This window comes from Mastigoproctus giganteus, chromosome 2 (genome assembly GCF_048544385.1).
Source record: "Mastigoproctus giganteus isolate SK-2022 chromosome 2, ASM4854438v1, whole genome shotgun sequence".
NCBI classification, from domain to species: Eukaryota; Metazoa; Arthropoda; class Arachnida; order Uropygi; family Thelyphonidae; genus Mastigoproctus; species Mastigoproctus giganteus.
Window position 1 is genome coordinate 31,135,911 of NC_143576.1, and position 13,298 is coordinate 31,149,208.

Genomic DNA, 13,298 nt, shown 5'->3' on the forward strand with positions numbered 1-13,298 from the left:
GGATATCCAGACTGAATTGCAGGCTGTGCTGAACACTATGATGAAGAAGGACTTTCAGGATGCATTCAAATCATGGGAGAAGCACTGGGGATTGGTGTTTACTTTCTTCAAGGGACTACTTTGAAGGTGACAGTGGTGAATAAGATCCAGGTTAGTCTAATTTATTTTATAAATACATTTCAGGAACTTTTGAGTTGCACCTCATATATCGTTGTTATTTCATAATTTAATATTTGATTTTAAATAGTTTCAAGTAATTTCCAGTGAATTACTGAAACAGAATGGTACTTTCGTCGTCATGTCTCAAAAGTATAAAAATCATCAAAACCAGTTCTTCTTTGTGTGGCCCTTTCTTTACTAAATCACTGGTTACATTCACTTTTGTTATGTGAATGTAATTGGATGCTCAGTGAAGAATAAGCACAAGATTCTTATTGTGTATGCAAGGAGGATTTACAAAATGTTATTTTCTGTGCAGTAGAATGGCTCGTCTGTGGGGCAATCATTCTACTGCAGACTATTACATCAGATGTGTGCCTTCAAAGAAGCACACGAGTCTGAAAAGAGTAGTGTTTTCCATTAATAGATCCATTGTATACTTTCTTTTCACAACTACACATTAAACTTAGCCTAATGAAGAGTTTGTGACAGTCACAGGTAGGATGAATTTGAAAGAATTTCATTACTTAAATGAGAAATTTCCAATGATCATTGCCATGAAAGTGAAAAGGGAATCTTTATGGCAGCTAAAGGCGAACCTGCTGTCTAACGGCGAACTTCTCCACATCTATTTTGTAACCATCCTTCTTCAGTTTGAATTTATGTGTGTGTAGTCTGAGCAAGAGGAAGAATCCCATCAGCATTGAGCTTGCTCAATCCATTCAAAGCCTTAAACACCTCAATCAGATCTCCTTTCATATGCCTAGTCTCCAGATGCTGCAATTTGCAGTACTAAAACCTTTCTTCATACAAGCATCCCTTTGTTTCCCTTCACCAATCTTGTTGCCCTTCTCTGTATTCATTCTAGCAGCTCCACATTCTTCCTAAAATGAGGCCTCCGGACCTGTATGCAGTACTCAAGATTTGACCTGATCATTGCCTTATGCAATGGAATAATCACCTCCTTATTCCTGTATATCATTGATAAAAGCCCATGTGCTGTCCTGATAGCCTGTTTACACTGCTCAGAGAACTTCATATCTGACTGCACATTTGTGTAGTCTCCAGATGCTGCAATTTGCAGTACTAAAACCTTTCTTCATACGAGCATCCCTTTGTTCCCCTCACCAATCCCGTTGCCCTTCTCTGTATTCGTTCCAGCACTCCATGTTCTTCCTAAAATGAGGCCTCCAGACCTGTACGCAGTACTCAAGATGTGGACTGATCATTGCTTTATCCAAAGGGATAATCACCTAATTCATTATAATCATCACAGTTATTTAGCCTCTAACACCCTTACTCGCATTTTTGTTTTCCTAGTGCTATGTCATACCAGGCTGTTTGGATGTTATCCTGTCAGCCCAATTAGTTGGCTCTCTTTTGTGGAAATGGCCATGGAAGAGTTTTAAAACTGAGAACTGTAATTGAAATTTTTTTTTTCACAAGAAACAGCATGTTTTAGATTACAGCTTTAAGGACCTCTATTTACCTCACATTTTCCATCTTGAAATAAACCAAACACAGATATGTAAGGTTTTAATGAAACCATGATTGATGTTGATGAAAAATTTTCTTCCTTCAAGAAATAACTCTGCAGCAAAAACATTGACCAAAGAAAAGGTTGCAGTGTCATTCCATAGTCAAAGCAGCTCCAGAAAAAGCATATTATCTTCTGAAGCACAGATGGATCAGAAACCAGTTTGATTTGGATATCATATCTGGGTTTGAAAAAGAATGATTGTTATTTATGAAAATAAAGTTCAAAGACAAAGATAAAAATTTGCAAAGACAAAGATTTGCCCAGCTTGCATGTTCAAGATTTTGGACTCAACTGAAAGGCAAACTGGCTCTCAGATCGCAAGCTGAGTTCTGCCTTTCCTGCCCATCTGAGTAAAGTCATTGATATCTGATTGAGGTCTCTAAGGCTCTGAGAGGGGATTGTAAAATGAATGAAGGTGGAATTTTCATGGGTATAAATTATAAATAATTCCATAAATTGAAATTATGGGGGACATATAGACTGAATTGCAGAAAGTTTTCTTTAATTACTAGGATAAAGTACTTCCAAGGGTAGCTTAGGTCTGAAAGTTTGGGGAAATTTAAGCATAATCTGGATGGTACATGGATTTTTATTTTATATATTTATTTTTGGTCGGTGCAGTGAAAACGGAACTTTCTTGTAACCTATGGCTAATACTAAAGATGATAAATAGATTTGATTCGATTCATGGTATGATTTGTGCTGCACTATTTTCTTCTTGCATATTAAAACAAGATTTGGATCAGCTATATGTGAGGGTACAGTGGCATTTGTGTTTATTTCAAGTAGATTTGCCAAATTTTTTAGCAATAAAACATATCATCCAAAATTGGTTTATAAAATGATAATTTTTCTCTTTCCTTTCTGTGTTGTTTCTGTAAGATGGAATCAAGAAGTTTCTTTTCTCTTTCCCCTTTTGTGGGGATGGAATTATATAATTGTAGAAGGGATTTAATTCACTGGAATAATTAAAACTTGTTGATAAGGGGCTAACTACTCTTGAATAAGTTCTTTGTGAAAATTTGTTATTGGAAATAAATACTATGTTGTATTGTATTGCTGTTATTATTATTATAAACTTTTTCTCCTCTTATGAGATTTTTTTTCCACCCTGTGTTGGGTACTGGTACCAAGAGCATGGTGTGGTTGGTTGTGTCCAGTTATTATTATTTAAAAAATTAATTAAAATAAAGACAAAGGGATTTTTATCCATATATAACTGAATTTACACATCTATAAGCTTAACTGGAGAGTCTCATGAGGTTCTTAAAAAGGCTTTGCATGATTCTTAGTTCATTGCATATTTAAAGTTTTAAAACATTTCTTGTTTTGTGTTTTAGGTTGCCGTAATTCCTTAATTAGCATGGAGGCTCGAACACTACATACTACACCTTACACTCGACGGTGCGTTGTGGCCAGGTTATCAGAATTAACACATGCTCAGTTTCAAGATATAGTACAACAAGGTGCAGGAGGATTATTAATTCTCTTACCAACCACCTTGAGTACACTGTCTGTAGAACACCAACAGGTTAGTAGTTACTATGCTTTTAATATTTTGCTATTAAATGTTAATATTTTGGCATAATTGTGTGTGTATGTGCATGCGCTCGTGCCATTTCTGTTTGAGGTCATCTTAAAAAAAAGGGGGGGGGGGGTTGTTGATATATTTATGTTATGGTTAGGAGTTAATGTTATTGAAAATGCTGTATCTAACAAATTTGATCCTGGATATCGTGGAATGTCTTAATCTATTTGTTGTAGCATTATGGAATTACTTACAGCCAGTTAAGAATTCATAATTTGTGTAATCTCTGTATTAATCTCCTTTTGAATCTGTATATTTTAAAATTCCCAATGTTTTTAGATTCCTTAGATTCTTCTTCTTAATTAAACACTTTGATTGTTGAAGTAAGCTACATAAATTTTGTGAGCTGTATATGATGTTTCATGCTCTAATTCAGTGAAGATTATTGAGCCTTTAGTTAAGGATGCAATAGATGATCATCTAGACAGGTATGGAAGTATAAGGTATTCACAGTATGGCTTATTTCCCAGTTAATCTCTAAATCAAAAGAAGATATAATTTGTGAATAAAACAGTAGTCTTTGAAACCTGTTTCAATCTTAGCTGTATGTCCCTTAGAATGAGTAGCTTTGTGAAAAATGACCTCATCATTATAGGAATAAAGCCACCTTGCTGTTCACAAAATGGATCAAGATTGCTGAAAAAAAAAGTAACTTTATAGACCACATTGCAGAATCTCCATTTATGTATGATGCAAAATCAAAGTATTATTAATTAATTTGAATTTGAAAGAAATTCAGTTTGAATTCAATTATAGACACCTATTCCACCTGTTAAGTGACATTTGTAAATTTAAGCTAAAATCATTAAATTATGATATTAATAAGGAACATTCTAAAACTTCATAATACCACCATGGACTGCATTAATATAAACTGTTGTTAGATAAAATTAAATGCGACACTTTCATAATTTTTACCAATTATAAACTTGTTAGATAATTTTTACCATTATAAACTTGTTAGATAAAATTAAATGCGACACTTTCATCATTTTTACCAAAGCTTGAGTGTTTATACAAGTGAAAGCTGAAGTTAGATCAAAAAATAATACATGACAGTTCTGTTTTATTTGCCATGTTTTGTGAACTTTAGCTACTAAAGTATGTAAAGATGAAATGTAAGCAGAACATTTGCCTAACTCATATTGGGTGGCCACAGGTCTCTATAAAAGAACTTGATGAGTCAACAAAAGTTTATGGAAAATTTTTAGCATCACAGACCCAGTTGTGGTTGATTGAAAATCCTTTAATTTTGTTTATATACTGCTGAGTGTATAAACATGGTTTCTTTCACATACTGTTTCTTAGGTTTTTTTTTTTTTTTTATGGTTTGTACAAGTATATTTTTATCTGATTTTGATGTTTTTATCTGCACATTTTACTGTGAGAAGGATTTACTATTTGATAGTAAATTTTCTATTACTTTATCCATTATTTGTTTAGTTGCCTGTCAATATTTAAATATGAGAGATTGCTTTTTCTCAGTTTACTTTGGTTTCATCATAGAGGGAAAGGTATTTCGTGAGAGAGAGAGAGAGAGAGGGGGGGGGCGAGTGAGCGAGCGAGCTAAATTCCATTACTAGTACTGCTCTGATTTTCCTTTGTTGGTGCCAATTCTAAGGGTTGCCGATAGCCTTGATACATTGTTTCTAACAAAACAGAAGTACATAGTAAAATCATACCTTAATTCAGTTTTTGTCTAAATGTGTTGTCGCATTTAGATTATGATGTGGTGTGTTTGGAAACCTGGTTTTATGCCACTAGAAACTGTTTATTTTGTCCACCAGTTGTGGATATAAATTTTTTACAGAAAACTGATTGTCCGTAGAGTTGGTGGTATGTGTAATTTTCTTGAGATGATTTATGGGTTACTTGTGGGTGTGAAGTGACAAGTCCGTATGAAGTATTTGTTGAAATGCAAATAGCTTTCGATCACTTTTGTATTTGTGATTGTTTATTTTGCACCTTCCATTTTTCAACAAACAGTTGACGATTTTGTTATTTTGTTGTTATCAGTTATTAAAGTCTGATAATATTATTGTTGGAGATTTCCACCTTCCATGTCCATCTTATCACTTTCTTTGGTCTTAGTCTTTAGTGAAATTTAATTAATAATCCTCCCAAAAGTAACACACTTAGCTTGTTTATTTTCCACTTACAACATCAAAAATCTCTCTCCAGAACCAAAAGGTTCTTGTGACCGAAGTGATCTTTTGTGATATTGCAAGGACAGAACATTGCCTAAAGCATGACACTGCCGCCACTGGCTTGTTTTCGTCCCCTGGTGCATCCAGGCGCCATTACTTCCCCAGGTAAACGACGCAGATGTACCCGGCTGTCTACGTGGTGCAACAAGAAATGCAATTTATCGGAGAGACGACCTTCTTCCAATCACTCAATGTCCAGTTTCGATGCTCGTGTGGCCATTGTAGGCGCTGCCACCAGTGAACCGTGATTAGCATGGGCACTTGGAGGGGCCTGTGGCTATGCAGCCCTGTTTTCAGTAGGGTTCGATGTACTCTGTGTTGTGAAACATTACTCCTGTCACCAGCATTCCAATTACTGGCTAGGTGTGCCACAGTCGCCCTTCTGTTGCCATGTACCATCCGGGAGAGCCTTTGCTCACCTCGAGCATCGATGAGCCCTGGTCGTCCAACACCTTGCCGGATGTTTGTTAAATCAGTTAAATCAGTGTGGTCAGTTCTTGAATAACATAATCGGTCAATTATAAGGAGTTTTTAGCTCCTCTTCTTTCACTAATATTCCATTTGTCATTGTTAGTAAAGATAACAATCACAGTGTTAATACATAGTCTTTTAGACTATGAAAAGTGGGAGCTTGGTTTTACCAGGGTTGTATCAAAGCATGTGCAGTATCCACTACCTCTAACGTTCTAATCATGAAAACCTTACGATTTGTAGAGGATTTTGATTGAAAAGCTGCTTAAATGTCTAATAACCATTAATCATTTAAAAATTCGAATGTCAAGAGAGTCTGTATGTACTGTAAATAATAAATAAAAAAACATTTAACAAAATAATAATAATAAACTAACACAAAAAATACAAGTTAGGTATTTGGGGACCAAACTTTAGCCGTCTTTGGATCTGTCTTGTCCACCATGTTCGAGGTTTTTACCACATTGACCAAGATTTTTGCAGACTACTGTACAAATTGGAGCAGTATGGCATTAAGGGCAAGTTGCTACAATGAATAAAAGGATGGTTGAGTGGGAGAAGATAGAGAGTGGTGGTCAATGGGTACTGCTCTATGTGGACTAATGTTATTAGTAGTGGCCCTCAGGGTTCAGTGCTGGGCCCATTGTAGTTTTGTATATTTATCAATGATATTGATGAAGGTATATCAAGCTTAATGTCAAAGTTTGCAGATAATACAAAGGTTGGCAGGATTGTTAATAATAGTAATGACAGTATGCTGCTGCAACAGGATCTGGAAAAGTTGGGTAGATGGGCTGAGAAGTGGCAATTGAAGTTTAACATTGACAAATGCAAAGTACTGCATATGAGTAGCAGTAACCCCAGAGAAATGTACCAACTATGTTGTGTTACACTCAGGGTAGTGGAGAATGAAAGAGACCTTGGGGTAATTGTGCAGTCAGATATGCAGCATAAGCCTCAGGCTTCCTTGCACCATATTGCTAATAATAATAATACAGTACAATACAATACAATACAATGCAATGCAATACAATACAATTCTATTTTATCAAGAGAATTTGTTTAAATAAATGAACTTGTTAAGAAAAGTAAATTTCTTGAAAACAAGTTGTAATTCTTCATTTACAATAGTTTTTGCATACAATTTGTTATCTTACAGAAAAGACAATGATGTCACTACACATAGTGCATTCCACACTGCAAACAGAGATAGTAATTTTCTGCATATCTATTCTAATCTACTGTATCATTGTGTATCAAAAATTTTCTTATTAGGAATTTTAATTTGGAGATAGGATAACTTCTCCTGAGCTTGAAATCAACACTAGTCAATATGCTGTTTATTATATTCATTGTGTGCCTATTTCCAAATCTATTTAGTACACTAGGGTGTGGCAAAACAATTGCTTTTGGGTTCCTTAAATTAAGTGAGACATTCCTTTGTAGATTCTTCGATTCTTCAAAAATAGTGTTAAGATTTTTCAAGAATAGATTTAACTTCAGTTTTTGAACTGGATATAGTATTTTATTTTTCAGCAAGAATTGCTTTCTCTTATTCAGGTCATTCCAAGAGTTTGTCCCCATTAAAAGTTTCAAAATCCTGTTAATTAAGCTGTTTATTACTGTTATTTCAGTTATATTTGTTCTTGCCCATACATTTACTAAATAATTGAGTTGTGAGTCTACTGATGCGTAATATAAGGTTACTTTTGTTCTTAGATTTAATTTATTCTTAATGTAGTAAAAAAAGGGGAGACAAAGACCAATAGATTGACAGTAGCCACTGGCAGAGGTGAAAGAGATTCTTGCACTGCTTCTATTAGAATGAGCAGAAGCCTGAAAAACAAGATGCATGGTATTTCAGAGACTGCTGGGAGCCATTGCGGTACAAGTAAACACATGGGTTGTGTTAGGGTAGCTAAGAATAGAAACAGGTGCAGGTATACTTGCGTGTACACCAATGCTAGGAGTTTAGTAAATAAATTTGATGAATTTGAGGTATTGCTGAAAACATCGAAGGCAGATATTGTTGGGATATCAGAGACGTGGTGTCACACAGATATAAGGGATGCGGAACTGCAATTTGGGGAGTACAACGTCTACAGAAAGGATAGACAGGATAGGAAGGGGGGAGGTGTTATGCTATTAGTTAAGAAACACATAAAAACCAAGGAAGTGAAGCCAGTCGACATCGCTGGACAGTGCAGTGTTGAGTCAGTTTGGTGTGACATAAACATTGGGAGATCAAAATTGAGAGTAGGAGTGTGCTATAGGCCTAATGACTCTGATGAGTATAATAAGGAACTGCACAGGGAAATAGAGTGGGCCAGTAAATCAGAGTGTCTTATAATGGGAGATTTTAATTTCCCAGATATTGACTGGATTTTGGGCGCTGGTTACTCACACACTAGCAGGACTTTTGTGGATTTATTGGATGATTGTTTTCTACATCAGCATGTTCGGGAGGCAACTAGAGGAAGTAATACTCTTGATTTGATTATCAGCAGTGATTCTTCATGCATTAAGAATCTGCAGATAAATGAACCACTAGGTGGCAGTGATCACAGTGTGCTGAAGTGGGATTTACTCAAAGAGGTAACTACCATTAGGGGTAAAGGGAAGGGTTATTGCTTCCGTAAAGGCGACTACGATGGACTGAGACAGTATTTAAATTCTATACAGTGGGACCAACTGATGATGTTACCAACAGCAAATTCAAAATGGGAAGCATTCAAAGAACTTATCTTGGAAGCTACTAGGCTTTACATACCAACTAAGAAATATTGTTCAAGGTTTAGGCCAAAATGGATGGCAGATGAACTGATGAGGCATATGGCAGAGAAGAAAAATGCATGGGATACTTACAAATTAACACATGACACAGAAGCCTATGATAGATACAAGTTGATATGCAACCAAGTTACAAAGGAGGTTAGGCAGGCGAAGGCAGATTACGAGAAATCCTTGGCAAGGGATGCAAAGAAAAACAGCAAAGAGTTCTTTACTTATGTAAACTCTAGAAGGAAGGGGATGAATCAGATTGGTCCACTTGATATTGATGGGTCAACTGTTGATGATCCTGCTCAGGTAGCTAACAAACTAAATGAATATTTTACATCGACATTCACACATGAGGAGTTATTCAGCGAGGAGAATGCCAGAGGTGTATTCAACTCTAGCAGTAAGCTACAGAATCTTGAAATAACTGGGAGTAAAGTGGAGGAGAAACTGTTGAAGATAAACACAAGAAAGGCACCCGGGGTGGATGGGATCTATCCAGTTATATTAAAGGAGGCAGCAAAGGAAGTAAGCAAACCCTTAGCCATAATTATGAGAGCTTCCTTGGACTCAGGGGAGGTACCCATAGACTGGAAATGTGCAAATGTGACCCCAATTCACAAAGGAGGATCAAAGGCTGACACAAGTAATTATAGACCTGTGAGCTTAACTTCTGTTCCAGGAAAATTAATGGAGGCACTGGTTAAAGAAGCACTGCAGGATCATTTAGACAAGACTTCAGTTATAGCTCGGACACAGCATGGTTTTGTTAAGGGGAAGTCTTGCCTGACCAACTTGATTGGATACTATGATGCAGTCACAAAAGAACTGGATGCAGGGAATAACTTTGATATTATATACTTGGATCTTAGAAAGGCTTTTGATACTGTTGCACATGGAAGACTGCTACACAAATTGGAGCAGTGTGACATTGGAGGCAAATTGCTGCTATGGATAAAGGGGTGGTTGAGGGGGAGAAGACAGAGAGTGGTAATCAATGGACACTGCTCATCGTGGACTGATGTTATTAGTGGAGTCCCTCAGGGCTCAGTGTTGGGTCCATTATTGTTTTCTGTATTTATAAATGATATTGATGATGGTATATCGGGCTTAATGTCCAAGTTTGCAGACGATACAAAGGTTGGCAGGGTTGTCAAGGACACTACTGACACTATGCTGCTGCAACAGGATCTGGAAAGGTTGAGCAGATGGGCTGAGAGGTGGCAAATGAAGTTTAACATTGACAAATGTAAAGTACTACATATGGGAAACAGCAACCCCAGAGCAACGTATCAACTCTGTGGTACAACACTGACAGTGGTGGAGAATGAAAGGGACTTGGGGGTGGTTGTGCAGGCAGATATGAAGTTCTCTGAGCAGTGCAGATGGGCTGCAAGAGTAGCTCATGGAGTATTGTCAATGATATACAGGAATTTTTCCAGCAGGGATAAGGAGGTGATTATTCCATTGTATAAGGCGATGGTCAGGCCACACCTAGAGTACTGTATACAGGTCTGGAGGCCTCATTTCAAGAAGGATGTAGAGCTGCTGGAACGAGTACAGAGAAGGGCAACAAGATTAGTGAATGGAACAAAGGGGTGCTCTTACGAAGAAAGGCTTAAGTTTTGCAAATTACAGTGTCTGGAGACTAGGCACCAGCGAGGTGATCTGATAGAGGTGTATAAAGCCTTCAATGGTTTAAGCATGCTCAATGCTGATGGGATTCTTCCTCTAGCTCAGAAAAATCACCTGAGAGGGCATAAATTCAAATTGAGGAAGGACAGATGTAGGATAGACGTGCGGAAATTTGCCTTTAGCCAGCGGGTGGTTGGTTGGTGGAACAGGCTTCCATCCCTTGTGGTGGAGGTTGATAGCCTAAATAAGGTTAAGGCTCATCTGGACAGATATTTTGAACGAACAGATGGGTGAAGTGGAAGTGGGTTTTTTTTTTTTTTTTTTTGGCTGATGCTGCATAAGCTTGCTTTCTTGCATCAAATGCCTCTACTAATGCTAATGCTAAAAAAAAAAAAAAAAAAAAAAAAAAAATCTCATTTTCTTGTACAAATTTGTTATATGCATTGCCCAACTTAGACTGTAGTCAATCCATAACCCAAGGTAACAGTGATTTGAAACTTCTTCCACAGTTAGACATTTGCAATTCTGGAAATTCTGATCATGTAGGCATTCATGTTTATGTAATTTAATAGATGGATGTATGTCCACGGTTTGATGAGGAGGTCTAATTACCAAGAATTTTGTTTTTTCAAAGCTGAGTGCTAATTTATTATCATGCAGCCAATTTTGTAAATGTATTACATCCTGCTGTAAGTCTTTTGCCATTTTTGTCATGTTCTTTCCTATTGTATATTAGATTATATCATCTGCATAGATTTTTATAAAGGAGTTCTTTATTACTTCAAATATGTCATTTATATAGATGTTGAACATGATTGGCCCTTCATGTGTACCCTGAGGTACTCCCCTCTTTACATTATGATTTTCCCTTTGTATTTTCTACTTCAACTGTTATTTTTCTTTTGGTTAAATAAGATGCTAAGAGTTGATTGATAATAATAAGTAAAAAGCTTTACATAAAAGTTGTTGGCAGCTTTGTCTACAGATGTGATGATCAACTGGTCATGTAGCTCTGATAATTGTTTTTTAAATATGAAGATATTGCAATTGATAGTGGCAGGTGGGGATCCATGTGATTTTAAGGCTTTATAATTATTTATTAGTTCTGATGACACAGTATTTATCCACATGCGGAAAGATTAATTTAAAAAATTTTAATCCTATCTTCAATACTGAACTCCCACATGCTGCATATATTTCATGTCAGAAATGGAGGCTATACTTGCCATTCTTGCTTTTGATCTTGGCGGCTGGCCCAAAACGAAGGCACTGAAATCACAGAACACACTGCATTAAGTATTTCTAATTACTTATTATTATCATCTTTCTCTTCTTTGTTCTCTGCAATTACAATTTCATTTATGTTAGCACTTTAACACTATCTACCTTTATACTTTCCATCTATGTATCCATTATGGTCGTTGGGTTCTTTCTGCTTAAATTTAGCAGTGTCCCAGGCCATAAATCGTTAATTAATTAATAATATTTTATACCATTAAATTCTTAAAATGTTGTAATCCACAAGTCATGTCTAGGTTTTGCTTACACTACCATAAATGACTTTCTATACAAACTTATATTTTCCATACTATGGGCTACTTAACAACACATTGAAGTTACGGTCAATGCCTTTTTTCACTCTTCTTTTCTTTATTTTGGTATCTATTTATTACTTTCACTATGTTTCTTGATTTATTATTTTGATTTATTATATTTCACTATGTTTATTGAACTTTTATCATGGATAGACAACATTTACATAGCATACTACATAGACAGAGTAGTATAAATTTGACTTTGGAGGCTTATGCTCCTTATAGCCCCTTGATACATTCTATTACTTCTAAATTTACACATATTACACACACACACCACAGAGCAAACCAGCATCAAATGCTTCCAGCCTAGCTAGTCCTGGAATAACAGCCTCACATTCCAATTCTTCCATGCAAAACCTCAAATTTAACAAATGTAACAATAGGCTTTGTCTTACCTGCCCATATATGCACCCCCAGCACATTACCAGCAATAGTAATAATCCCGTTTTCTGCAAGTGTAGCAACATGGTATACCTTATTACTTGCAATATAAAATATGTTTTCTGTATATAAAATATGTAAAAAATGTGTAATCCTGTTTTCTGCAAGTGTAGCAACATGGTATACGTTATTACTTGCAATAGAAAATATGTTTTCCAAACCGGCAACAAGCTGAATCTAATACTTAATCGTCACAGATCTGACATCAAAAATTATAATAACAGCAAATACAATGGCAAACAAGAACAGCAAACAGAATACAAGCATTTTCAGAAGCATTGCTTCACTAATATCCAAATCTCCATCTTAGCCCATATACCTGACCCTGTTTTAAGAAATAGACAGGAAGAAATATTTATACTGAAACATAAGACACTGTATCCTTATGGCCTCAACAACAAATTTAGCCAAAAGTATCGTTACCAGTTGTGTAGACATTCTCTGTATTTATGAGAAATTTCAAATGGTTAAATGTATAAGCAAGCCCAGATGCACCAAAAAAAGCAAACCTAGAACCAATAATAATTTAAACAGACACAAACTACACAGCTTTGCCCAGACTATAACCAACTGGGATAATAATGGCATAGAGGTGCAGCAGATACATAATCTGCTATTCAGTACCAAACATAGTGTCCTAAAAGCACTTTATAAATTCATCCACGGTTATGAATTCAATTATAGACACCTATTCCACCTGTTAAGTGACATTTGTAAATTTAAGCTAAAATCATTAAATTATGATATTAATAAGGAACATTCTAAAACTTCATAATACCACCATGGACTGCATTAATATAAACTATTGCATTAACTCACATGCAGATCTCCTTCCAGCCAACTGCCAAAATATAAAAATCAAAGCCAGATACAGATATACT

General features: G+C 35.9%; 1 protein-coding gene across 1 annotated transcript in view; it reads left to right on the forward strand.

Moving 5' to 3' along the window:
* Positions 1-13,298, forward strand: part of LOC150089253 (BOS complex subunit ncln) — a 178,652-nt gene that overhangs the window by 9,759 nt on the left and 155,595 nt on the right. Inside the window, exon 2 of the mRNA XM_090390406.1 lies at positions 3,040-3,230. Within this exon, the coding sequence (XP_090246532.1) occupies positions 3,040-3,230 (191 nt within the window). The remainder of the gene's footprint in view (positions 1-3,039; positions 3,231-13,298) is intronic.